Here is a 27179-nt window from a genome sequence, read left to right on the forward strand (position 1 = left end):
TTTTAATCTGATTTTTTTCTTTTTTAAGATTTTCACATAAATATGTGTGTTCATATATTTTGAAATTGAACATGCAATTTTAGAGGGGAGAAATCAAGCTTTGGTTGTAGCTTAGCTTTCCATACCCTTGGGCTTGTTGTTAGAATCTTAGGTACTTCTATCAACAAGGTTAGGCATTAGTAAGTGTAAAAGCACTGGTCTTGTAAAGATTCCAACACAAAGAATCAACATTTCCATCTTGAATCAAAACGAGGTTAATAAAAATGCCTTTAATAAATGTTCTTAAATCTAAAAGAGAATCTTCAAGACGCTAATCCTTCCAACAACTCTGTGCTTCCTTTTCCTATGTAAATAGTCCTTCCACACGGGACATAATCATAGTCGGATGCACTAAATCCTCTAGGAGCAGATGCATCCTTATTATTTTAGATAAATTATTAAATTTTAAAATAACATGACAATAAAATAAATTTAGTAGCAAAATTTTAACAAGCTTTTTTTCTATCTCATTAATTTTTTTTCATTATTATGCAATACTTATTTAATTGTTTTTCCTTATTATGTAATTCCTCGAAATAAAAATAAAGTACCAAATTATAAATATACAAAAACTTATAGGGACTTAGATCATATTTTAACTAATTTCATGTCTAGTTCCCTGTGATCTCCAAATTACCACTGACATTATGAAATTACTATTTTCTCCTCCAAGCGAGATAACGGATAACCCCTTTTCGTCGTCCAGAGAAACCCTAAAACTTACATGCCAAAGCTATTTTGCTCAAGTTTTCACGGAAAAAGAAAAAAAAATTAAAATGGCGATCTTGACACGAACCCGAATGCTAGTCCGGGTAAACCAAATCAAATGCATTTCCACCTTCTCTGCCGTTTCTCATGAACCTCAACTCTCGGAGTCGACTCCCTTCACCGAAACTCAGACCACCCCTCTCCCTCCCAACCCAGCCTCCGGCAGCCCTCTCTACCACGAAAATTGGCGGAACCCTAACGCAGCCACAAATTCAGCCTCCCTAACTCAATCTCTTGTTCCCCTCGGCCGCTTGAGCCAGTCCCCTGCACACCGGATTCAGTACCTTTCCCAGTCCATGGACGCGCCTGCTTTGATGAATCATTTTGCCGATTTGATAACTCAGCAACGTTGGACCGATATAAAAGAGCTTTTTGAGTTCTGGGTTCGATCGCTGGATAAGAATGGGAAGCCCAATAGGCCTGATGTAAATCTTTATAATCATTATTTGAGAGCTAATTTCATGATCGGAGCAACGGCCGGGGAGTTACTCGATTTCGTTGAGCAAATGGATGATTTCGCGTTTGTTCCTAATACGGCATCGTTTAATTTGGTTCTAAAGGCTATGCATCAGGCTAAGGAAACTGTAGCTGCTGAGAAATTGCTTGAACGGTTAGTTGTAGTACTGTACTTTTCTTCTTCTTCTTCTTCTTCTTCTTCTTTTTGCTTTCTCTCTCTAAAGTTACCCTTTGTTTAAAAGTTTCACAAATACTTCATTTTGAGTTAGTAAATGAAATTAGAATAAAAAAATCCTCATTTTCTGTTAAAGTTTATTTCTTTGCATTCCGCTGATATGAGCGTCGACTTAGTTTCTCTTTTTCTCCTCTACTTTTTATTTAATATTCCTCTTCTTTTTATTGTATTGAGAATTTGATTACTTTATATTTGAATGTGACTGTTATGGAGTTGGAGATCGTGTGTTGTGTGGTTGCCTTTGGTTGAGGGTTTATAGTTTTTGGTGGATGTTGTTTTGGTGAAATTTTACTGATATTACTTGAATTAGAATTGGAACACAATTGATGATTGCGATATTGATTTTTGAAGATATAAATTCCTTCTATCAATTTACTTGCTGGAAGGATATCCATTCAATTAATAGGAACTCAATTGCATATATAAGATACCGCTTTAAGTTTATTGGAACTACCTTCAAAACTTATTTGATATTACAATTGTATTTTTACCCTTCACTTTGTCCCAATCAGGATGTTGCAAGGTGGAAAGGAATCTCTACCTAATGATGAATCTTATGATTTGGTTATTGGGCTGCTATTTGAGACGCAACAGACTGATGCAGCATTGACACATATAGATAAGGCTTTACAATCTGGTTATAAGCTGTCTTTGAAAGTATTTACAGAATGCGTAGCATGCTGTGTCAAAGAGGGGCGGTTTGATACTTTGGTTACTGTCATTGAGATGTGTAAGGTATATGACTCATATAGTTGGCAAAATGATGTTTTGCCTATGGAGATCAACTTTGCGCAGTCTTTGATTATTTAACTTTTCTCCCTTGGGTCTTATCAGAAAATGGAGCAGAATAGAGCTCTTTATCCAAATTGGGGTTTGTGCAACTACCTTGCAGAAGTTTCTATGCAAGCGGACAACAGCAAGTTGTTATTTTATGCTTTGGAATTTATGGCCAAATGGATTGCTCGAGGCGAAAATGCAAGGCCGACTTTCTTGCTTTCTGTAGATGAAGGATTAATTGTCTCAGCACTTGCAACTGCAGGTAGGACCTACAGTTCAAACCTGTTGGATGCGTCTTGGGCAATCCTTCGGCGCTCATTGCGTCAAAAAAAGGTGCCTAGCCCTGATTCTTTCCTTGGGAAGATATATGCTCTTGCATCACTGGGGAGTCTACAAAAGGCTTTTGGTACATTGCATGAGTTTGACACTGCTCATGGGAACTCTGATAATGAAGCAGAAGATATGTTTTCACCTTTTACTTCTTTATATCCATTGGTTGTGGCTTCCTCCAAGAAGGGTTTTGAGACATTGGATTCAGTATGTGCTTTTATACTTGCAATTATTTTCATTCCGATGAATCTGTTGAATAAACTATTATTTGATAATTTGGTGATTTTGATATTACCTGAGAAAAAGAAAGTAGCATCAGAATATATATATATATATATATATGCACTTTTTAACTTTAAAAATTAATAATAAATGAATATCATGGAAAAATTACTTGAAGTTTTGTTCTGAATTGTGGATGTGGAAAGAAAAATAACTTTTACACCATCATTCTATCCTTGTAATGTATACATTTTTTTCTACATGTCTTGGCAATTATGTTTGGTTCTCTGTCTTTAGGCCAGTTTACCAATTTTTAGCACTTATATATGTCATTGCAACGACAACTTCGTGCCAGGAGAATTTCTTCTTTTGAAAAGATAAAAGCTGTTTCAGTTGCACTTACGACCATCAATTATCGTTGGTCTTTTAAATTTTTTCATAAACCTAATCTTTATATATTTTGCTGCTTGAGGTGGCTGTTTCTGATGTCATAAAATTGATATATTCTCCTCAGGTATATTATCAAATTGAGAATTTAAGCCGTGCAGACCCTCCATACAAGTCTGTTGCTGCTCTGAATTGTATAATTTTGGGTTGTGGAAACATATGGGACATTGAGCGTGCCTACCAAACATTTGATGCAATAAGTTCTTCTTTCGGGTTGACCCCTAATATTCATTCATACAATGCTTTGATCTGTGCATTTGGAAAGGTGAAGAAGGTATGTATCTCTCCTTCATATGCACATACACTTGCAACTAGTACATGTGGATGCTTGCATGGGTTATCTTGAGAACGCAAAATGCTTGTATCCAAGATAGAATTTCCCCCTCCCCCAAGCAGAAGCTCCTTTCTTGGGTTTTAAGCTTCAAATCTGAACCTAATTCTTCAAGTTAATGTATCCTTGCATGGCAGACTTTTGAAGCTTCCAGGGTGTTTGAACACATGTTGAGCGTGGGTGTGAAACCCAATGCTAAGTCATATTCGTTGCTTATTGATGCTCATCTCATCAATCGTGATCAAAAGGCTGCTCTATCTATAGTTGATGAGATGGTAACTCTCTTTTCTTTCTGACCGATAACATCAATTATATCTCTGTGGAAAAATGATTTAAGGCCATTCACAATCGTTTTGGCAGGTTACTGCTGGATTTATACCCTCCAAAGAAACACTAAAAAAGATCAGAAGACGATGCATGCGAGAGATAGACTACGAGTGTGATGATCAAGTCCAATCCCTGGCAAAGAAATTCAGCATTCAAATGGGCTCAGAAAACCGCAGGGGCATGCTTTTCAATCTTGACTACGGCACTGAATATGCATCATAGGTAGGCTTTGTTGCTGTCTTATGGTATAAATACTTGCATGAGAAGTTCCAGAAAATTTTCATATATTTTCTTAGGATCGAGGAAGAAGGTTCTTGTAGTTGATTTTTTACAATGTTATGCTGATGATTTGAAGCCTTGAATTTTTGCTATAGAAGCTCCCGAAGTTCGTTCCTGTTTTACCAGAATTAATCAATCTCTTATTTTTTTGATAGAATCAATCTCTTATTGCAGATTCTAGGGGATATTTATATTGGAAAAATCAAGAGTGGTGATTGGGATTCACCGATTTACTTGTTGCAAGTCCCAATAAAGTATGAACACTTATTTTTACATTATTTGGTTTTTGTCAATTGAGCCTTGGCAGGATAAATGTCAAGCTTGTAACTTTTTCCCTCCCTTTTATATGCTTTCTGAGGTGTAGGAATACAGAATGTTAACAAATAAATATAGGGCCTTCCAAATTATTTAAGAAGCAAGGATTCAGAAGCATAAAGTCGTCGTCATTTTTTTTTCACAGTTTAATTTAATCTGGTACGTATGTTTATCGAATCATTTGTGGTTTAATGATGATGGATGTTACTAATGTGCCTGAACTGAATGTAGAGGCTGCATCTTTTATTTCATGAAGAGGTAACTAAGGTTGTATGGATTTTCTGCTCTGAGTAAAGGAGTAAATTGAGATTGTTTCAACTGATTATTGTAACTACTGTGTTATGCTTGCTGCTGCAGGTCTAAGGATGTTTCGATGCAACCCGAAATATGTACCAAACTTAATTTTTTTTTGGAACTTTTGGTCTAAAAAAGAAAACATCTTCTGATCATGATTGCTTTCATTTTGAAAGTTTACTTGCTGCTTTATATTTTATTAAGACAAATCTTGTAACGATAAAAAAAATGCTAAATAAATTAGGATATGTTTAGTAGATATTTTCAGGTAAGTGGTTCTACACAAATGGTATAGTTTTAGAGTTTAGATTATTTTGTGGAATAAGAGAGGAGTACTAAGGATTTGCCCTTTTTTTTTCTCGGAAGCCAAACAAGAATAATAAACATAACTTAGCCATCAACACAAGAGCCTAACCTTTGAGAAATCTCAGTTTCACGATAATGGGCATCTTCAGCGGTAGTTGAAGTGATCAGGATACTCGGCTTTGGGAATACCGCCTCATTGTTTGATTCTCATGGGTAAATGTCAATGGCCTGGAAGAGAACATTCATACGGTAACCCAGACTTCGTTTCTGTCCGATAAAGGCGCAAATGCCATGCATGATAATGTTTTGGAGTTGATGGTCAGTCTTAAAGTGATAATATTTATAACGTTAAGTACTCACAAAGACTGAAAAACAATTTAGGTACCCAAACGAGGAAAAATGTATAGCTTGAGCTTTTTTTGTATTAAATTTAAAAAAATTAAAATTATCAATAGAAAATATAAATAAAATGTCTCAATTAAAAGAATATCTGAAATTTTTAGAGGGATGATTGTCTACGGCAGCCCCTTTCGATCCATCATTAATAACTCTAATTACGTGATGAACTCTTCAAATATTCACACATTAAAACCACCACAAAATGATTTTGACATCAAGGAATTTACGTAGGATAAGAGAGTTGGCTGACAATAGAGAGCAAGTTGTAACTTTGCAGGCGAGACAAAATGGATAAGTTGCGTGAGCATTTAGTATCATTTGGTACGAACTAATTCAACACAAGACATTGAAGCAGCTCAAAGATCCCAAGATTTTCAGCTTGGCTGGTAGCTAGACTTATTCATGGTATACAAGATAGAAACCTCGGGTTTGATCTTTTATCATCTTTAAATCGAAATGATAGCGTAATTTCCCGAACGTCTGCACTTTTTTGGACCCAATATAAGTGTTTTGGAGATTATCCAAGCTCGATGATATAGTAGGAAGCCGATTGCGGATGCTTACTAAACACGAGTCCAATCTTCTCGGAGTCGGAAGTTAGCGTGAATATGGGATGCTAATGTATTGTTCCTTGGAAGTAAAGTTCTTCCACGTCTGTTAAGGTATTATAACAACTTCCACTCTTGGATTGCCTTTAACCAGAAGATCTTAAATTTTACTTTTTTTTAAAAAAAGTGTTATTGCAGGTACTGATGATGCAAATAAACCATTTAGTTCTCTAGAAGATGCTTTTCAGGATGAGAAAACAACCAAATTCCACGATGATTTACTTGACTGACCTGCTAGCTGCTATGTAATGTAACAATAATGCCTTACATTCACGGTTCAATGCTCTAACTCCATCCCTTCTGTACCTAAGATTCTTGCAAATTTTTGTAGTTGCTTGCAACTTCGAAAGCTAAAAGTCACCCTTTGTTTCTCCTTCTGGCAATGTAAATTAAATTCTGTTGGGGGATAGAAAACGATGCACTAACTTGTAAACAATTAGGAGCATCTAAACTAATGGTGGGTCTTAAATCCATTTCAATTCCCAGTTTTGTTCAATGAACTCTTCCTCAATCAAACAAAAATTTTAAGCTGTTGATTGTTGGCATCATAATCACCATATGTTTAAATCACCCTTGTTCTAGAAATATATTTCTTCTTATTAATAATGCTAATGATTTGATGAGAAGAACCGTTAATTCTGAATAAATATAATATTGAATTGAGTTCATTCGACATTTGTGTAGCCCTTTTAACTGTTATATTCCCATATCTTCCATTTTACTCCAACAATGCACAGCTCTCATGTGGACCCTTTGAATAATTACATAAAAGAATTTCTTTTTTCCTTTACATTTTAGACTTAATACCAAAAAATAATTATAATAAAAAATCCAAGCTATATCTTATTTTTCAGTTGGGTGTCTAATTTTTTTTGTCCACGTATCTAATATTACAAATATTAATAATTTAAGTCCCTATGCAGTTAAAACAAATATTGTTAACCACTCCAAACGTGACACATTACGTGTATATAAATTTTTAAAATTTTATTTTAAAAAATTAAAATTATTATTATTATTTTTAAAAAAAAAATCCTATTTTGGTGAATGAATAGTCGGAAATGATTAGTGGATGAGTGATTCGATGGGTGAGTGAGTGATAGTCGATGGTGATGATGATCAGCGACAGAATTGAAAGTCTTGGAGTAATTTTTAAAACATGAAAAGTTTAGGTTTTTTTTTAAAAAATTATGAATTTTATTTTTAAAAATATAATAAATTTTATTTTTTAAAAAAATTAAAAGAAATAAAAAAAATCAAGGTACATATCAAATAATGATTGATTGATTTTAAACATATTTTTAACTGTCAGTATGACATATACACTTAAAATGATAATTTTTATTTATATTGATCGAAAAAGTTTATACGCCTGATATAAAAATATATATTTTAAATATTTTTTTATATTAATCCTATTTTTTGCTTTTACGAAGAAAGAGTGAGAGAATAAATTGTTCCACTAACCCGATACTAAATAATCATATTAGAGGTTACATGTATTAATTCAATTTAATAAAAATATTTTAATAAAAATTCTATAAATAATGCATTAATGAACAAAAATTCAAAGTATTAAATATAAATTAATTTTATATTAAAATTGAAAATATAAATTCATTTTATATTAAGATTGAAAATAAAAATATTTTACTCGTTTAAGCTTCATTAGGGTCGTTTTAAAGAAAATTCATTTTCATTATTTAAATTATTGAAAGATATTTTATTTTAATACCAAAAATATCTTTAACATACTTTGGAGTAATTAATTATTGGTAGTTAAGTGTTGGATTTTGATGGGCCGAAAAGAAACTAGGAAATGTGTTCATTATTTACGTTATAATAAATATTTTAGCATAGACGTCCCTAAAATGTGAGAAAATTATAATATGGGACAATTAAATTAAAACAAATTAATTCTGGGTCCTGGAGGCAATTTAGGTGACTATAAATACGGTCTGAAAGTCTTGGGTCTTTCTCATCCTCGTTCACCTGAAAATATTTTCGCTTTGTGTTCTCCTTCTTCACCTAGATTTTCTTTTCTTTTCTTTTCTTTTCTTCATTGAACAACTCGAGACCCAGTAAGGTAATTTCATATCTTCTTCCTTTTATCGGTCTTTTCCTCTTTGATTTTCACTTGTCAACTCGTCTTTAATTTTGACTCCATTTTGTTCTTTTTGGGTTTTGTTAATTGGTGGATCTGTTGTTTTTTTGGGTCAGATCTCTAAGATAAAGGTGTTTACTTCAAGTTCTTGTTAATTTTTTTTAAAGATGGAATTAGTGAAATTGACTGCATGTTTTTGGTCGGTTTGCATGTCGGATCTCTGGTGATTGAATGTCCTGTTTTTCGTTTGGGAAACCATATATCTGATTTCTGTCCCTAGTTCATCGTTATTTGTCTTGTTTTTGTTTTACTTAGAAATGGATCCGATTATTATATTGCTGCCGACATCATTATTTGCTAATTCCGATGTTTAATTAGTAGTATCTTAGGGAGCTATTGTTTAAACACTACATGATCTGACACGAAATCGGATTGTTTTTTTTCTTTTTTGGATATTCGTAGGATATTGAAATGGTGAAGATCTGTTGCATTGGTGCTGGCTACGTCGGTGGGCCGACAATGGCTGTTATTGCATTGAAATGCCCCGAAATCGAAGTGGCTGTTGTCGACATTTCTGTCTCAAGAATTACTGCCTGGAACAGTGATGCACTTCCGATCTACGAGCCCGGACTTGATGAGGTGGTGAAGAAGTGCAGAGGGAAGAACCTTTTCTTTAGCACCGATGTGGAGAAGCATGTTTCGGAGGCTGATATCGTGTTTGTTTCGGTTAACACCCCGACCAAAACGCAGGGTCTCGGAGCTGGGAAAGCTGCTGATCTGACCTACTGGGAGAGTGCTGCCCGGATGATTGCTGATGTATCCAAATCTAACAAGATTGTGGTTGAGAAATCAACTGTTCCTGTTAAAACTGCTGAGGCAATAGAGAAGATTTTGAACCACAACAGCAAAGGCATCGATTTTCAGATTCTCTCGAACCCGGAATTTCTCGCCGAGGGAACTGCGATTCAGGACCTTTTCAATCCTGACCGTGTTCTTATTGGAGGCAGGGAGACCCCAGAAGGTCAAAAGGCAATTGAAGCATTGAGGGATGTGTATGCGCATTGGGTCCCTGTGGAGCGGATCATATGCACCAACCTCTGGTCTGCAGAGCTATCGAAGCTTGCTGCCAATGCCTTCCTGGCACAGAGGATCTCATCGGTTAATGCTATGTCCGCATTGTGCGAGGCAACCGGTGCTGATGTGAGCCAAGTGTCTCATGCTGTTGGGAAAGACACGAGAATCGGACCCAAGTTCTTGAATGCTAGTGTCGGTTTCGGTGGATCGTGTTTCCAAAAGGATATTCTTAACTTGGTCTATATTTGTGAATGCAATGGCCTCCCAGAAGTTGCCAATTACTGGAAACAAGTCATTAAGATCAACGACTACCAGAAAACTCGGTTCGTAAACCGGATTGTTTCCTCAATGTTTAACACTGTTTCAGGGAAAAAGATTGCCATTCTTGGATTTGCATTCAAGAAGGACACCGGTGACACTCGTGAGACCCCAGCTATCGATGTGTGCAAAGGGTTGTTAGGCGATAAAGCTCGACTGAGCATTTACGACCCTCAAGTCAACGAGGAGCAGATTCAGAGGGATCTTGCAATGAACAAGTTTGATTGGGACCATCCAGTTCATCTTCAACCTCTGAGCCCTACTTCGATCAAGCAAGTTAACGTCGTCTGGGATGCCTATGCGGCAACCAAGGATGCTCATGGGGTTTGCATTCTGACAGAATGGGACGAGTTTAAAACCCTCGATTACCAAAGGATTTATGACAACATGCGGAAGCCTGCATTCATCTTCGACGGCCGGAACGTTGTAGATGAAACTAAGCTGAGGGCGATCGGGTTTATTGTCTACTCCATTGGCAAGCCATTGGATCAATGGCTTAGGGACATGCCAGCTGTGGCATAGACCATAGTTTTGAGAGACATATAACCCGATTATTCAATTTTATTTGCACTACATTTTTATTTGTTATAGTTCTAAAATTCTATTTGGAGTTGTATTGAGTTCTTATATGACAGCGTAGTGTCTGGTTCTTTGTCTTTAGTCCGTGGAACATACATGATTTTATTGTTTTTTTATTCATGATAAAATCTTTACTAGTGAATGATGGATCGAGGAACGATAGCCCTTAAAAAATTTGAATTTTTATATGTTTTTAATTTTTTTATAATTTATTTTTATTCCTTAAAATTTAATAAATTCACAAATTTTAAAATATTATAAATTTATCCTCTGAACATAAATTCATAATCTTGTACATGAATAATGTGATACTTGTTTATTGAAGTAGAGGTGTTTGTGTTTCCTTTAAACAGCACAGATGGCAAAGGCATTTACCTTGTAATTTCCTTACTCCAATCACCAGGATATATATATATATATATATATATATATATATATATATATATATATATATATATATATATATATATATATATATATATTGGTACATTCAATCCAAGGATGTTTTAGGGGCTGTTTGTTTATTTCAAAATGATTAAGCGTTGAATGATTCAAATCCTGAATGATTCAGAGGCTCTAAATGGTTTCTTTGAATGTGACATTATGTTTGATAACTGGCTCTGAATGTGACATGATGTTTGATAACTGGCTCTGAATGATTCAGAATGTATTTCTGTGTTGAATCATTCAACACTGTTTTGCTGAATCAGTCAGCACTGAATCATTCAGAGGTACAATATTCAAACGCTGAATGGTTCTATTAAGAGGCAAACAAACTGTTGACGAAAACGGGTAAAGAAAACAAAAGAACACGAGAATTTTATGAGGTTCGACAATATGCTTACGTCCTCGGTGCCTAGGCGGCGCTAGAAGTTTTATTCAATGATATTTTTAGGTCTAGGTTATATCTCTATTTATAATAGAAAATACTGGTACATAATTACAAAATTAACCCTGTACCGTACCGCGGGGCTACGCCCCCGCACCCCCAACCCACATAATTCGTAACCCCACAACGAGACTTTCTTTGTAAGGACAGTTGATGTTCGCTTCGCTCACTCCGCTTCATCTCTTGTCCTCTTTACTAGTATATTTATGAGCCATACCTAACACAAACAACCCCTTAGTTTTAACATTTCAGTTTAAAATATTAATTTATAGTTGGTTAATTTTGAGTTTCAATATTATTTAGGTCCTTTTCTATATATAAATTAAGTGATTTTATTCTTATAAAAAAAGAATAATTTAATCTTTGCGTAAATTAACATAAAGATGACCCATTACGATATTCACTCGTTTTAGTACGTGTCTAAATGTAATTGAATAATTCTCATAAAATAAAATAAAATAAAACAAAAAATAAATGTAATTGAATAGTTTTTTTTATAAAAATTTATATCATATTTAAAATAATTATTAAAACAATCGAAAACTGAACATTATAAAAAATACAACAATTTTGATGGTTAAAGTTAATTAAAGGTATCCTTACTAAATAAAAAAAACCATTTTAGTTTATCTACTAAAACTAGTTAATTAACGAGCGAATCAAATTACATTAATAATTAAATGAATAGTTATTATCCACAGAAGTCTTAGATTCGAATACCAGAGACTGTGCTTGAATTTTCATTGTCAAATTGATGAAAATCTTTAAAACAAATACTATTAATCCCCCTGAATTAATAAAAATAATAATTAGTCAATTAACAATTTCATCCAAACAATAGTTATTTTGATCAAAATTAAAACGCTGAGTACTAAAGTATAAAAGAAAAAGAGAATACGAGGCAAATTGATGATTCAGTAGAACATAAATGCTTATTTTTTAACATTTTATCTTTTAAATAAGATTTCTTATATGAGCAAATTCAAAAAATATTAAATTCTTATTTGATCAAATGTGAAAAATATTAAACACCAGATTAAATTTTTATTTGAATATTAATTAAAATATTATTTTTGAACAGTTTAAAGTAATTACAAGATAGTATAACTTATTGACAACACGCCACATTCTTTATAAATATAATTATTCGAACTCAAAATCTCTGAATAAAATAACATTTCCTTTTAATCACATTTATAAGAGAAAGAGGACATGAATAATAAATAATAACATGACTTGTACATATTATTATTATTGATCGATAATTATCAGATTTTTCTTAATACAATTGAACTTTTTGGGTAAACTAAAAATATATATTTGAAATACATGATTTATTATAATAAATTAACCTTATTTAGTACAGAAACAAACTGGATAAATCCTGACAGTTGAATAAATGGGTCTCAACAGAGTACACGGTCTGCCTATCTTTGAGCATTATAAAGATAACCTTAAATTTTATTACATTTGCCTCCTAAGATGATACTTAAAAAAACTAAAAAAATTACTTTAGATAAAAAAAATTAAAAATTAAAATGTTATCATATATTTAAAATAAATAAATAAATAAATATTAAACGTTAATATATATCACTAATGTCACATATTAATATACTCGACTATTTTTATATCCTATATAACATTTGCGCCTTCGCAGGAGACTCGAGTAGATATTGTGGGGTTATGTTATTGTTCTATTTCAATGTAAACCATGGGAGGGTAATTTTGACTTTTTAGGGACCGGAATGGATAATTTCGTAAACCCACTATACAATTTAAATTTACCATAAATTCGCCGAGCGGGATTTTTCAAAATTTAGTGTTTTGTGTCTTCAACTCCCACTCTATCGGCTCCATGCTAACTTTTACCTCTTCCTGAAACCACAATCCTAGATTTGAAATTCCTTTCTCCCTCATCAGCTGTGAGATCTCCTTGTAAGCATATGAAATGAACGGATCTTGTTTGGAATTCGAGAATCCGATCCGAGATGCCATTTCCAGGATCAGATTCGCGCCGCAGTCTAACAACCTCCTCATTTCTTCTTGGGACTCCGTTAGTAATCTTCTCTGATTTTTATTTCTTTTTTTTCATCTGGATTGCAATTATTCGCAGCTGATTTTGGTTCTTTAATTTGTAACAGAGTCTTCGACTGTTTGAGGTGGATTGTTCTAAGCTCAGATTAGAAACTTCGTCCGAGGCTGCGCTTCTCGACTGTTGTTTCCAGGAGGAATCTGTCTCCTTCAGCGCTGGCTCTGACGGTTCCATTACAAGGTTTTTCATTTTAATTGCTTGAGTGTATTCAAATTTTGATTTAAGCGATATACACACGAGTGGTTTCTTTTTTTTTTTTAAATTAAAGTTTCTGCTGCCAAATTCGAATTTTATACTCTTGCTAAAATTGGTTAAGAGCTTGGAATATCTGACCTCTTTATCTCGTAAATCCAAGATTCTCTAATTATGGAAATCCTTTTTTTAGGTATGATTTGCAGTCTGGAATCAGCAATAAAATTGGAAATCATGATGATATGGTAAACTGTGCGGAATATTCTACTGAAACACGTAAGTTAGTTACCTCATTCTTACTGCGATTCAGCTTAAGCAAAATTCTTTGTCAATATCTTACTTAAAGATACTGTGAGATCTTGAATAACTTCGCATATATTGAACATATACAACAAGAGGCTTTGTCTTATTTTTATGTCCTGCAGCTTTACTTTGTCATGTTTCACTCGTCAAATGAATGTGCTTTGTCTTAAAAGATTCTTGATTGTTTCTATGCACTTTACGAGTAATGATGATTAGTGTTTACATTTTGTAATTCATTTAGCTATGAAATTAAATGTTGTCCCATTACCGTGAACCTTCTAAAAACCTTTAACATATGTTCAGAACTGTTGCTGTATTTGTTAAACAAGAACACAAGAGAGTTTGTTAACGCAGTTTAGATCAATCAACGATTCTACCTCTGTGCAACCTTGTTCAGAGAGAAGTCCAATATAATATTCTCAAAACAACAAATACGAATTCTCAACTAATATCTCACTACAAGAGAATAATAAGAGATACAATTTCTCAACTAATATTTTCAGACAAGAGATACGAATTCTCAACCTAACTACACACACTAGTTGTAGCACTCCCCATACAATATTCTCCCAACTATTCTCTCCCTTAAATAATCTTCATTGATCACTTAATACTTGCTGTAAGCACAACCTTGAAACTCTTAATAACACAGTTACAATGTTTCTTGAATAAACCGATTTGTTTGAAATAATAAAAGGTTCTCTCACATGATACAATAAAAGTCCTAATCAAAACTAGATAGAAGTAGCCCTTTAAGTTGGCATCATGCATTCTTAATACAGCTTGGGATGCAACTCTTCTTTAATTAGGTCTTTTTAATTGCTGTATATTTTATTTCATAATTATTAAAATATTTCTTTTTGAATTAGAAACCTTATATAAAGTTTTTACTTATTTATCAAGTAAATTTGGCTTTGTCAAATAGAGTTACTGGAAAACAAGGTCTTCCGTTATCAATGTATATCTTTCAGAACAATCTTGTATATTTATTTGGTTAAATAAAAAGTCTACCCAAATAATGAAACTTTGTAATAGACTAACCCAAAGTTTTTGGTTTCTAAACCAATAAAGACTTTATGAAATAATTTCTATATTTATTTTCAAAACACATTATTCAATATGAAATAAATCTAGAAAATCACAGCTTAATTTGAGCCAAATATGCCAACAAAATAAATTTAAAAAGTTTTGGTCCAACTGTCCAGTTAGTGCTTCCACCCAGTGGGTACCACCTCAGCCAATAGTGAAGAACAAAATTAGTTATACAGATTTTTGCCCCAACAAAAAGTAATGTTTACTGAGGGAAATTCGTCAGCAATATTGAACCTCTGTATTTTTTTAAAAGCTTATAACAGTTTAAGAAAATGGTTTGTGCATCGAGTTTATGTTGCTCTGTGCCGTACTACCCTGCAGATGATGACCAACTGAATATTTTGTTTTTCTTGTTGTTACATAAGCTGGGGCTTTAACAGGGCTGTGATAAAGAAGTTTTAGCTGATTAATAATTTGGTCCTCTCTCTGAACAGAAGTTTTTCAAGAGCACAGCTGATACCTTTTATTACATATACCGCTATAAATATGAGCCTATTCAACTATGTTTGTAAAGGATGTTAATAATATAATTCTTAGAATCTAATTGTGAGTTTATCTATTCACATAAGGGCACATTGTTTTAATCTCATCATTGGAGGGGCGACGAGGACCCTTTAAATTGCAACATTCCAATGAACATCGAAAAAAGCCCATTATACAAACTGAGATCTTAAATTTACCATTCAATTATGTTCCTGTAATCCTATTTATTTCCAGTGGAAGTTAAACGCCTTATTCTATTATTTCAGGTCAAGTGATTACTGCAGGCTTTGATAAGAAGATCATAGTCTGGGACATGTTTGGAGCAAAGCCCCTAGTGTTCCAGAAAAATCTAGATGCAGAAGTGGAATCAATGTCACTCTCTGGATTTGAATTGATCGTAGCGGTTGGATCATCAGTTGATATTTATGACTTGCGTAACTTAGACCAATGTGTTCAATCAAATGAATCTTGTATGGATGTTCCAATACGATGTGTCTCCTCAATTCCTTATTCTAAGGTATTTTTCTTGATGTCGTTGACTCTACATGTAATGATCTCTTCTGTCTCAAAATTATTCTTGATGAATGACATATGACCAAACAGCTAAATGTGAATTCCACATGAATTAACATGATGGATTTTAAGCATGGAATTCTGTCAGAATTCATAATCTTCAATATAACAGCTTTACGAGAGATGAGCAAACAAAAAACTTTTCTGAGATGGTTTTGAATTTTTTCTATACCACCCTTAAAACTGATTATATGTTCATGCAGGATATGCAGTTGGATCGGTAGACGGACGAGTAAAATTAGAGATTCCATATCCTTCCGGTTCAAACAACATGGGGTTAGTTTTGAAAACTGTTGAACTTTTGGTTCAGTGTAGCAGTTGAACATTGAAAAACATAGTCTGTGTCAATTTATAAATCCAGTATATCTCATGCCTGCAGGTATATGTTCCGATGTCATCCAAAATCAAGAGATCGAAGAAACCATGTAGTACCGGTGAATGACATCGCGTTAAACCCATTGTATGTGCACTTCAATCAGGATCATCTCATAGATAACAGACATCGTTTCATAATGGCATTTTTACGGTACTTTTTGTTTTAGCATCTCAGGTGTTTTTGTCACGGGTGATAATGCGGGTTATGTTACTGCATGGGATGCCAAAAGTAGAAGAAGACTCTTTGATGTAATCTTATATGTTCCTTTTATTGATACTTCTTGTTCTGTCACTCTTAAGAAGTACATCATTTGATTCCTCGGTCCACTAATCTGCTTTCCTTTGCTTTCAGCTGCCTAGCTACTCAAACAGTATTGCCTCCTTAACATATAACCATGAAGGGCAAATTTTGGCTGTTGCATCAAGCCATACATTCCAAGAGGCCACTGAAATGTTAGTTGTTCTTCCATTTCTTTTGCTTCAACCATCTAATATTTACACGCTTCGATAACAAATATTATTTTGATACTGATTTGTTCATCGAATCATTTCGAATTTTCCGGTGACAGAGAAAAGCCCCCACAGATATCTGTGCATAAACTTGATGAAAGCCACTTGAGATCAGTTTCTGATGGAAGTTCAAGTAGGGAATGATTGCACAGATCATTGTATGTACAATATTCTGAAGGCGCTTAGTCATTGATTGCTGGTAGCTTCATTTTGCTTCCCTTTGCTTATCCAATTTCAAATCTCTGGCAGAGTTCGCCAAATCAATTTTTGACTTTATTCTGTTTTCTTGCCAAATTAATTCTTGATTGTATTGTGTTTAAGCTTACATGGTCGGCACCACGGGTTAAATCTAAGGTTTTCTGTTTCTGGTATTGATGTTTATGGTTTTGTAATGTATGCCGAGTTTCTGTTTTTCAGCTTGCTTATTGGCTGAGAAAAAAATTGAGAGTCGAGAGCAACAAGAAAAAAACTTGAATTGAGCCGAACTGATCTTTTTTATTTAGTTAAGTTGTGTTCTAAATAATAATTGAATAGTTCAAACCCAACGAGCTTTATTTATGTTTCATTTTAAATTTAGTTACTTGTGATTAAAAAATATTTTTTTTACCAATAATTAATTGGTCTAGTGAGATGAGTCACTACGTCTTTTAAGCAAAGTCAGAGGTTTGATTCTTGGTGTTTGCGAATGGAATAAACTGAGTTGGGAGAGTTGCCTTCGCCTCTGTAGTATCCGATCTGGATTAGTCGATCAATACATTGGATACCAATGATTAATTCAAAAAAAAATTCAATACAATTAAATAAAATTTGAGCTAAAGAATTAAATTAAAAAGTTATTTGAGTTTTAGAATTAATATTGATATGAAAATGATCAAGGATTAAAGTTAAAAAAAGTAGTCATTCAATATTAAATGTTGCTTTATCATTATTTAAACTGGACAATAAATGATACAAATTTAATTTGTTAAAGGTAAATAATATTGGTGGTCCCTTATATTTTTGACTTATTCAATTTTGGTCATTGATTTAAAAAAAATTAGTTTTTGTCTTTTATGTTATCGGTCAATACATTTTGATTTTTGATTTCTCGACTATTAGCGCTTGTTAACCTAATAATAGAAGTCTAACTTAACATTTAAAAAATAAAATAAAAACACGTATTTCCCTAAAATCCATTTAACCTAAAACATAAAGAAGAAGAAGAGGAGCTTTTAAGTCCCTATAATTTAAGGATAATTGTGTGATTTTATGTTGGAGGAACAGTGGACTCTTTTGCAAACCACCCTTTAACCTTTTCATTTCATCTTCAATAAATTTTTGTAACAAAGCAGAAACACCAATACCAACTAAAAATGAATAGATCCAATTCAATGTTACTCGGATTCAAGTGTGATTGTTTGTTCTCTGACTCAAATTTTTGCGTGTTTAAAGGGTTCTTGGAGAATCATATCCCCATATCCGAGCAGAATAGAATGGCAGTGAGGGGAATACCTTTATGTTGTCCTGGAAGTGAGGGGATATATCTTTGTCAAAGGTATCCGAGACCTTAAAATATAAGACAAGGCTCAAGCCTTCCCCATTAGCATCACCAAGAAACATGATTACCGGATAAGTTGGAACCTGTTTATTAACAATTAGAAGTGCAGGCACTTTTTCGTGCGGTTTTACATGTGGTAGTTCGAGGTGCTGAGAGATGTGATGAACTATCCGAGGGCAGATGAATAAATTGACACCGATTGGTACATATGGACTACAATCTGGTGCAGGTAACTTCTGTTTATCTCTGAATGACAAGCTACAACTTCAGCTTCTATGTATGAAGGATATGATATATTGCAGAATGCGAATAACAGTGAAGTGGCTTACCGAAAGTAATTCTTGCCTCAGAGCTTAAAAAGTGAAGGTGAAATCTCCCACCAGCTTCCTTCGGTCAGTTTCTCAGCTGCACCTGTTATTAACACTTTTAGTTCTATACAGCTAAGGTATCATTTTTCTTATCATAATGTTCAAACAAGATCGTTTTGTGATTTCATTACCTTCGAAAGATTTTGTCTTTACCGAAAGCATGATAACCGTCGATTTCTTTCGGCTCTCTGGAGTTTTCTCTCCTGAATTGATGGAGCCATTATCAACGAAGCATGAACTTTCGTACTGAAGCACTTGTGCACTTGAAATGTTCCCTAATGAAGAAAATGCATCTGGAGGAAACAGCAAAAGGGATACCAAGAAACAATCAGTAGGTAGCAATAAGTCGCCAACTGCATTACCTCCGTATACCCTTCCGTATACACTTCCGGAATCATCATCCGACTCGGATTCGATAACGCTAACAGAATCGAACCATACTTCCTCTTGGCATCTTCCTGAAATAGAGTTTCATTTCTACAGTTAGGAATTGTTCGAAAAAACACACAGTTGCTTCAACTGTTGCGGAAGACGGCTATCGGATAGAGCAAAATCGCAACTGATAATTTGAGAAAATAAAATTAAAGATAAAAGAGGCACAAAATTTACGTGGAAAACCCCTAAAATATTTAGGGTAAAAACCACGGGCAACGGTAGAAGAATTTCACTATGAGAAAATATGAATTACAACCTCTCTCGATCTACCAAGGAGAAAACAATGATAATTCTCTCTAGATAAAAAGGAGAAAACAACTCTCAAGAAACTCTCTAAAATCTCTCTAGTATTGGAAGAAAGTTAAAATGCTTTGGGATGATTTTGAAGCTAAATGGGCTAGGGTATTTATAGTTGAAAACTAAGGACTAATTTGTAAATATCCTAAAGTTTAATGACTAAATTTTGATTTAGCCATTGTCCAAAAAATCAACAAAACAACTCATTTTTTTCGGTGCATTTAATATGCACCTTTCGGTGCTTAGTCAATAATCTCCCACTTGAAGATTTGATTGGAACAATCATATCTTCACACCATTCTTTCAACCTTGTACCATCATGTTGCTTACGTCTCTGACAGGCCACAAGAGGATCGACACCAAGTAAATTTATCGGTATTGATCGCCTTTGTAACACCCCCAACCCGTATCCGACCCGGATACGAGTCCGAAGTGTCACATTGACTTTTCAAACATTTATTCGTATAAAATAGTGAGTAATTTAAAAACTTTGATAACATTTAACTTATTCAAAACATTTACAAAATATATCAGAGTTCATACAATTTTTATCTTTAGACTACATGCCAACTACACTCTATATACAATACATACATTTTCTGATCTGACATTTGGTAAGGAGAACTGACCTGTCTTGCTTCGCATTACTCTTTACTCTTCTCGAAACCTACGTGTGAAACAATCACACGCTAAGTCGTTGACTTAGTGAGGCATAAAACATATAATAAAACTCTAACTCGTAATCATGCTTGAAAAATTTCTACTAACATATCACATACAAGCATCATACCCACATATACATGTAATGATTCCTACTATGCACCTTTCATATATATATATATATATATATATATATACATATCCACGCATACATATAATATCTTCTTTCCTATCATATCATATTATCACCTTTCATATTTCTATTCTCTTGTTCATATAATCAATTAAGCTCATATCATATATCTTATAGCATATACAATAATCACTAACACACATATATCATATACAGTACATTCCATGTTATCTCTTATTAGCCTATGTGCACCTATGACAACTGTAGATATATGAGTCTATTGAGGTTGTGCACCACTATGCTGTCACCACAGCTCCTATAAATGTCCCGAAGGACCTATCCAGAGGTCACAAAGACCCCGGTAACTATCCAGAGGTCATAAAGATCCTCGGTAACTATCCAGAGGTCATAAAGATCCTCGGTAACTATCCAGAGGTCATAAAGATCCTCGGTAACTGTCCATAGGTCCCGAAGAACCTAGGTAAACTGTCCATATGTTCCTTAGAACATAGGTATACTGTCCATATGTCTCGAAAGACATAGGTAAAACTGTCCATATGTTCCGTAGAACATAGGTAAACCCTCGACTCTTGGCATGCCAACTATACCCTAGCTCTCATATCACATAACATGGGCATTATCATTTAACAGTTCACATTACTTGTCATTTCTCTTCTGTCACATACCACATGTATATGTAACCATGTATTCCATATCATATCACATGTATCACGTATTGTCTATTCATATGTCATTTCATATAACATATATCATATGTGCATGTAATCACATAGATCGTATCATATAGCTTCATTCATATCACATATTCATATAAGCTCATAGCTTCTTTCCCATATATATCACTTAGTCATATCTCACATAGCTCATATCACCTTGCATTGTTCCATATAACATAGATGTCATATCTTGTTCGCATATATTTTCCATATAACTCATATATCTCATAGTGCTTTCACATAGCTCACTATCATGTTTTCATATCATATATTTTATAATAGAATCTTATATCATCATTTGTTTCCTTTCTACCTATTCATAATCACATATTCATATAGTTTATTATCATATCATATGGTTTATATCATCATAACATATCACATATTCACATCAACCATATAATACATATATACAATAACATGTCAACACATATAATCATACACATAAATACTTCTATTTATGAATTCATGCATTTTACTATGGAAATAGACTTGTCGCAAGTCTTATTTCCATTTAACATCATATAATACTAATATGCACTCACCTTAGCCTTGCTTTGACTCAATTATAATCCTTTGATTATTCCGGAACTTGTTTAGGTTCAATATCTACATAAATATATCATTTCAAAACAACTATCAGAAGCCTAAACTTTAAACTTGATGTAATAACTTAAACCGGTTTAATGAATCAAATTCTATATTTCATTTAGGGGGGAATCGATACCCCTGAACATACTGGAATTTTCGTTCAAGAGGGGGAATCGATTCCCATTCATAGGGTATCGGTTTCCTCTACCCAGAAATTGTATTCTAAGCTCGAAAATCATCAATTTTCAACTCAAACCTTCCTATTTCACTTCCTTTAATACTCCTAACTTTAATACACATACTTAAACTTATTTCTATTCCATAATCACTTCTTTAACTTCAAATCTAGTCATTCCTATGTAATTGCAAAAATTATACTAGTTTTGTAACATGTTCAAATTCCTATTCTAACACTTCCTATCCCTTAATTAACTTGATTACAAGTCAAATTCAACTTTCAATTCTCAATATAAACTTTATTTCGATATTTCATTCAAAAACTCCAAATCTTTAAATCCTCCTAAACTCTTCATTTTGTTGTTTTAAAGCAATTTAATCCTTCCTTAATCTTACTTAGCATCTAATAATCAAAACTAAACTTAAATTTCAGCACATAATCAGCTCAAGAGAAAACTCACCTTTGCTTGGCTTCACACGTGGAGAAGAGGAAATGAAGAAGAAAAGAGAAAGATTTCTGGAAAATCTCCCATCCTTATCCATACATATATATCATTTAATTAAAATTTTCAAGTCTAATAACTATTTTGCCCTTTAATTCCTTGGATAATTACTATGAACTTTTAGGAAATATTTCCGAACAAATCATTAAACTATTAAACTATTATACTTTAATCACCATATTATGAAATTTTACAATTTTGGTCACTAACCCGTATTTTGGGATGTTACAAATCTCCCCTCCTTTTAAGAAAATTCGCCCTCGAATTTTCACTGAACATCTTAATAAGAACATATCTTCTAATGTTCTTATGTTGCTTCCCTGACTTATTCTTTCTTGTCATCATCAAAAACTTACTTTTCAATCATTTATTTTTCCAACTATCTTTTTCGTTTATACATTCATCTTCTGTTGCTTATCATATAAACAATAACCAGTAATACCAATCCATTGTTGTCTTTTCTCTCATTCGATTATGCATTTTTCCTTTGACCTTTCTAAAATTCCATATAATGTCACTCATCACGTTGACAGTAACGTCCATCTCATCACTCTATATCAGAAATCCATCTATTTCTTCATAACTCTCTAATTACCTTATAACCATACCAAACTTGTATTTCATCATCATTTGACCAAAACTCAACTTTAAATCTTCTTCAATTGTGATTAAACATATACTTTAAGGAGTCAAACAATATTTTCACATCACCTTGCACACTTTTCGGATTTCTATATCGAACTTATCATTTACACTTCCATACGAATCCTCACTTCATTCACTTATCACATTTACGTAATCAAAATATACAACTATATCCAATACAATTTCATCACAAAATCTTGTTAGTCAACGCTAACTCTTTCATTCTAAAGTACAAATCCTTATCATCTCCACACTCTTTCTTACACAATACTATCCCTTTGTTTCAAATTCATAACTCTGATTTCATTCATATGTTACTTATCCTGTAGACAGTAACATCAATTCTTATCACTCAAAATCAAAAATCAATCAATTGATTTCTTTCCTCATTTCCTAATTAATTCACCACAATCCAAACTTTGCTCAATCTTTCCTTGTCTGTATTACGATACATAATCTCTTCATATAACCTTACATACTTTTCTTACTTCTAATCAAACTTATAATCTGCACTTTCTTATAATCATTTATCATTTTTAATCCTTTCATTATCAAAATCTTCTTATAATATAACTAAACTATATCTTTTAATAACTTTGATAATCAACCTTACTTGTACAGAACCTCATTTTTATCATCTATTATACTTGCATTTCCTTTAAACATACAAATCTTTATCTTCTTCACCACAACACCTTACAATGATCAAACTATACCACTGTATCCAAATCCTCTTCATATTTGGTTATCATAACCTGTCAATATATTATAATTCCATTACATTTTCATCACATACTCTTGTTAGCCAATGCTAACTATTTCCATCTAGAATACAAACTCTTTTACAAACAATAACCGCGTCACTTAATCTTTTAACATCCTTATGGTGACACTCGTTCACCATATTCCATCTTATCCACATAATAACAAACTTCTCAATTTAATTTCTCCACTATGGAGAAATGAACATCTTCTAGCATTATCTTCATATCATATACCCAAAGGTCTGTAACAACAGAGCCTTCCTCAAATTCACCCTTGAGATCGGGTGCTCATAACTCTTTTACTATTTCGATACATTCATTCTATGAGTTAACGAAGTATACAATTAAAACACATCGGAATATCATTCAACATCATGAATCATCCTCTAATCTTATACAGACATTCCCTGAGGTTTTCGCTCTTCTCCCTGCCTGGCCAGGGCAGGTGAATGCTATTACCCTCAGGTCTATCACCTTGTGCTTCACTTTGGAAGCTCTCATATATTCATGTGCTCATATCCTTACTTCTATTACATATCACGTGTGCATATGATCATCCAATTCATATCATATAACGTATGTCATGTGTATATGTTCACATATCATCTATCATATTATATAAACATATATATATATATATCTCATAACTCATTCTCAGTATTCACTTATCTTATATCACATAACAATTTAACTCTATTAACAAGACAGCACACTCCTTACCCTATCAGATCAGAAATTTTTCACTCTATGTTGGCATGTACACATTTTATTACACTTTGGACTTCGGTTTATGCCGAGAATCGGCTAAACCTTAGCTCTGATACCATTAAATGTAACACCCCCAACCCGTATCCGACCCGGATACGAGTCCGAAGTGTCACATTGACTTTTCAAACATTTATTCGTATAAAATAGTGAGTAATTTAAAAACTTTGATAACATTTAACTTATTCAAAACATTTACAAAATATATCAGAGTTCATACAATTTTTATCTTTAGACTACATGCAACTACACTCTATATACAATACATATATTTTCTGATCTGATTTGGTAAGGAGAACTGACCTGTCTTGCTTCGCATTACTCTTTACTCTTCTCGAAACCTACGTGTGAAACAATCACACGCTAAGTCGTTGACTTAGTGAGGCATAAAACATATAATAAAACTCTAACTCGTAATCATGCTTGAAAAATTTCTACTAACATATCACATACAAGCATCATACCCACATATACATGTAATGATTCCTACTACGCACCTTTCATATATATATATATATATATATATATATATATACATATCCACACATACATATAATTATCTTCTTTCCTATCATTATCATATTATCACCTTTCATATTTCTATTCTCTTGTTCATATAATCAATTAAGCTCATATCATATACATATACATTCCATGTTATCTCTTATTAGCCCATGTGCACCTGTGAGAACTGTAGATATGTGAGTCTATTGAGGTTGTGCACCACTATGTTGTCACCACAGCTCCTATAAATGTCCCGAAGGACCTATCCAGAGGTCAAAAAGACCCCGGTAACTATCCAGAGGTCATAAAGATCCTCGGTAACTATCCAGAGGTCATAAAGATCATCGGTAACTATCCAGAGGTCATAAAGATCCTCGGTAACTGTCCATAGGTCCCGAAGAACCTAGGTAAATTGTCCATATGTTCCTTAGAACATAGGTATACTATCCATATGTCTCGAAAGACATAGGTAAAACTGTCCATATGTTCCGTAGAACATAGGTAAACCCTCGACTCTTGGCATGCCAACTATACCCTAGCTCTCATATCACATAACATGGGCATTATCATTTAACAGTTCACATTACTTGTCATTTCTCTTCTGTCACATACCACATGTATGTGTAACCATGTATTCCATATCATATCACATGTATCACGTATTGTCTATTCATATGTCATTTCATATAACATATATCATATGTGCATGTAATCACATAGATCGTATCATATAGCTTCATTCATATCACATATTCATATAAGCTCATAGCTTCTTTCCCATATACATGTAATCACTTAGTCTATTTTCATGTAATTCTTTTCACTTCTCATATGATTTTATATTCATATCTCACATAGCTCATATCACCTTGCATTGTTCCATATAAACATAGATGTCATATCTTGTTCGCATATATTTTCCATATAACTCATATATCTCATAGTGCTTTCACATAGCTCACTATCATGTTTTCATATCATATATTTTATAATAGATTCTTATATCATCATTTGTTTCCTTTCTACCTATTCATAATCACATATTCATATAGTTTATTATCATATCATATGGTTTATATCATCATAACATATCATTTCACATCAACCATATAATACATATATACAATAACATGTCAATACATATAAATCATACACATAAATACTTCTATTTATGAATTCATGCATTTTACTATGGAAATAGACTTGTCGCAAGTCTTATTTCCATTTAACATCATATAATACTAATATGCACTCACCTTAGCCTTGCTTTGACTCAATTATAATCCTTTGATTATTCTGAAACTTGTTTAGGTTCAATATCTACATAAATATATCATTTCAAAACAACTATCAGAAGCCTAAACTTTAAACTTGATGTTAATAACTTAAACCGGTTTAATGAATCAAATTCTATATTTTCATTTAGGGGGGGGGGAATCGATACCCCCTGAACATACTGGAATTTTTCGTTCAAGAGGGGGAATCGATTCCCATTCATAGGGTATCGGTTCCCTCTACCCAGAAATTGTATTCTAAGCTCGAAAATCATCAATTTTCAACTCAAACCTTCCTATTTCACTTCCTTTAATACTCCTAACTTTAATACACATACTTAAACTTATTTCTATTCCATAATCACTTCTTTAACTTCAAATCTAGTCATTCCTATGTAATTGCAAAAATTATACTAGTTTTGTAACATGTTCAAATTCCTATTCTAACACTTCATATCCCTTAATTAACTTGATGACAAGTCAAATTCAACTTTCAATTCTCAATATAAACTTTATTTCGATATTTCATTCAAAAACTCCAAATCTTTAAATCCTCCTAAACTCTTCATTTTGTTGTTTTAAAGCAATTTAATCCTTCCTTAATCTTACTTAGCATCTAATAATCAAAACTAAACTTAAATTTCAGCACATAATCAGCTCAAGAGAAAACTCACCTTTGCTTGGCTTCACACGTGGAGAAGAGGAAATGAAGAAGAAAAGAGAGAAGAGATTTCTGGAAAATCTCCCATCCTTATCCATATATATATATCATTTAATTAAAATTTTCAAGTCTAATGACTATTTTGCCCTTTAATTCCTTGGATAATTACTATAAACTTTTAGGAAATATTTCCGAACAAATCATTAAACTATTAAACTATTATACTTTAATCACCATATTATGAAATTTTACAATTTTGGTCACTAACCCGTATTTTGGGATGTTACAGCCTTCGTCATGAAATCTGCTATGTTGTCTTTGGTATGAATCTTCTGCATATCTACCGTCCCTTCTTCCACCTTTTCACGAATGAAATGGTATTGAACTCGTATGTGCTTTGTCCTTGAA

General features: G+C 33.1%; 3 protein-coding genes across 3 annotated transcripts; all 3 read left to right on the plus strand.

Moving 5' to 3' along the window:
* The first annotated feature begins 779 nt into the window (after nucleotides 1–779).
* Nucleotides 780–4775, plus strand: LOC120203765 (pentatricopeptide repeat-containing protein At1g26460, mitochondrial-like). The gene is made up of 7 exons (XM_039203945.1): nucleotides 780–1417; nucleotides 2011–2233; nucleotides 2333–2812; nucleotides 3342–3548; nucleotides 3743–3880; nucleotides 3966–4154; nucleotides 4386–4775. The coding sequence occupies exons 1-6, from the start codon at nucleotides 816–818 to the stop codon at nucleotides 4152–4154; spliced, it is 1839 nt and encodes a 612-aa protein (XP_039059876.1). The 5' UTR covers nucleotides 780–815; the 3' UTR covers nucleotides 4386–4775.
* A 3358-nt stretch (nucleotides 4776–8133) lies between these two features.
* Nucleotides 8134–10259, plus strand: LOC120203767 (UDP-glucose 6-dehydrogenase 1-like). The gene is made up of 2 exons (XM_039203946.1): nucleotides 8134–8219; nucleotides 8700–10259. Exon 2 carries the CDS (start codon nucleotides 8709–8711, stop codon nucleotides 10149–10151), a length of 1443 nt encoding a protein of 480 aa, XP_039059877.1. The 5' UTR covers nucleotides 8134–8219; nucleotides 8700–8708; the 3' UTR covers nucleotides 10152–10259.
* Nucleotides 10260–12847: 2588 nt separating this feature from the next.
* On the plus strand, nucleotides 12848–16928 carry LOC120203830 (mitotic checkpoint protein BUB3.3-like). The gene is made up of 10 exons (XM_039203997.1): nucleotides 12848–13153; nucleotides 13242–13372; nucleotides 13578–13660; nucleotides 15529–15779; nucleotides 15908–15962; nucleotides 16039–16111; nucleotides 16215–16295; nucleotides 16378–16459; nucleotides 16563–16663; nucleotides 16780–16928. Exons 1-10 carry the CDS (start codon nucleotides 13049–13051, stop codon nucleotides 16862–16864), a joined length of 1047 nt encoding a protein of 348 aa, XP_039059928.1. The 5' UTR covers nucleotides 12848–13048; the 3' UTR covers nucleotides 16865–16928.
* The last annotated feature ends 10251 nt before the right edge of the window (nucleotides 16929–27179 follow it).

The sequence above is a fragment of the Hibiscus syriacus genome, unplaced genomic scaffold (genome assembly GCF_006381635.1).
Source record: "Hibiscus syriacus cultivar Baekdansim isolate YM2019G1 unplaced genomic scaffold, ASM638163v2 tig00010263_pilon, whole genome shotgun sequence".
Lineage (NCBI taxonomy): Eukaryota > Viridiplantae > Streptophyta > Magnoliopsida > Malvales > Malvaceae > Hibiscus > Hibiscus syriacus.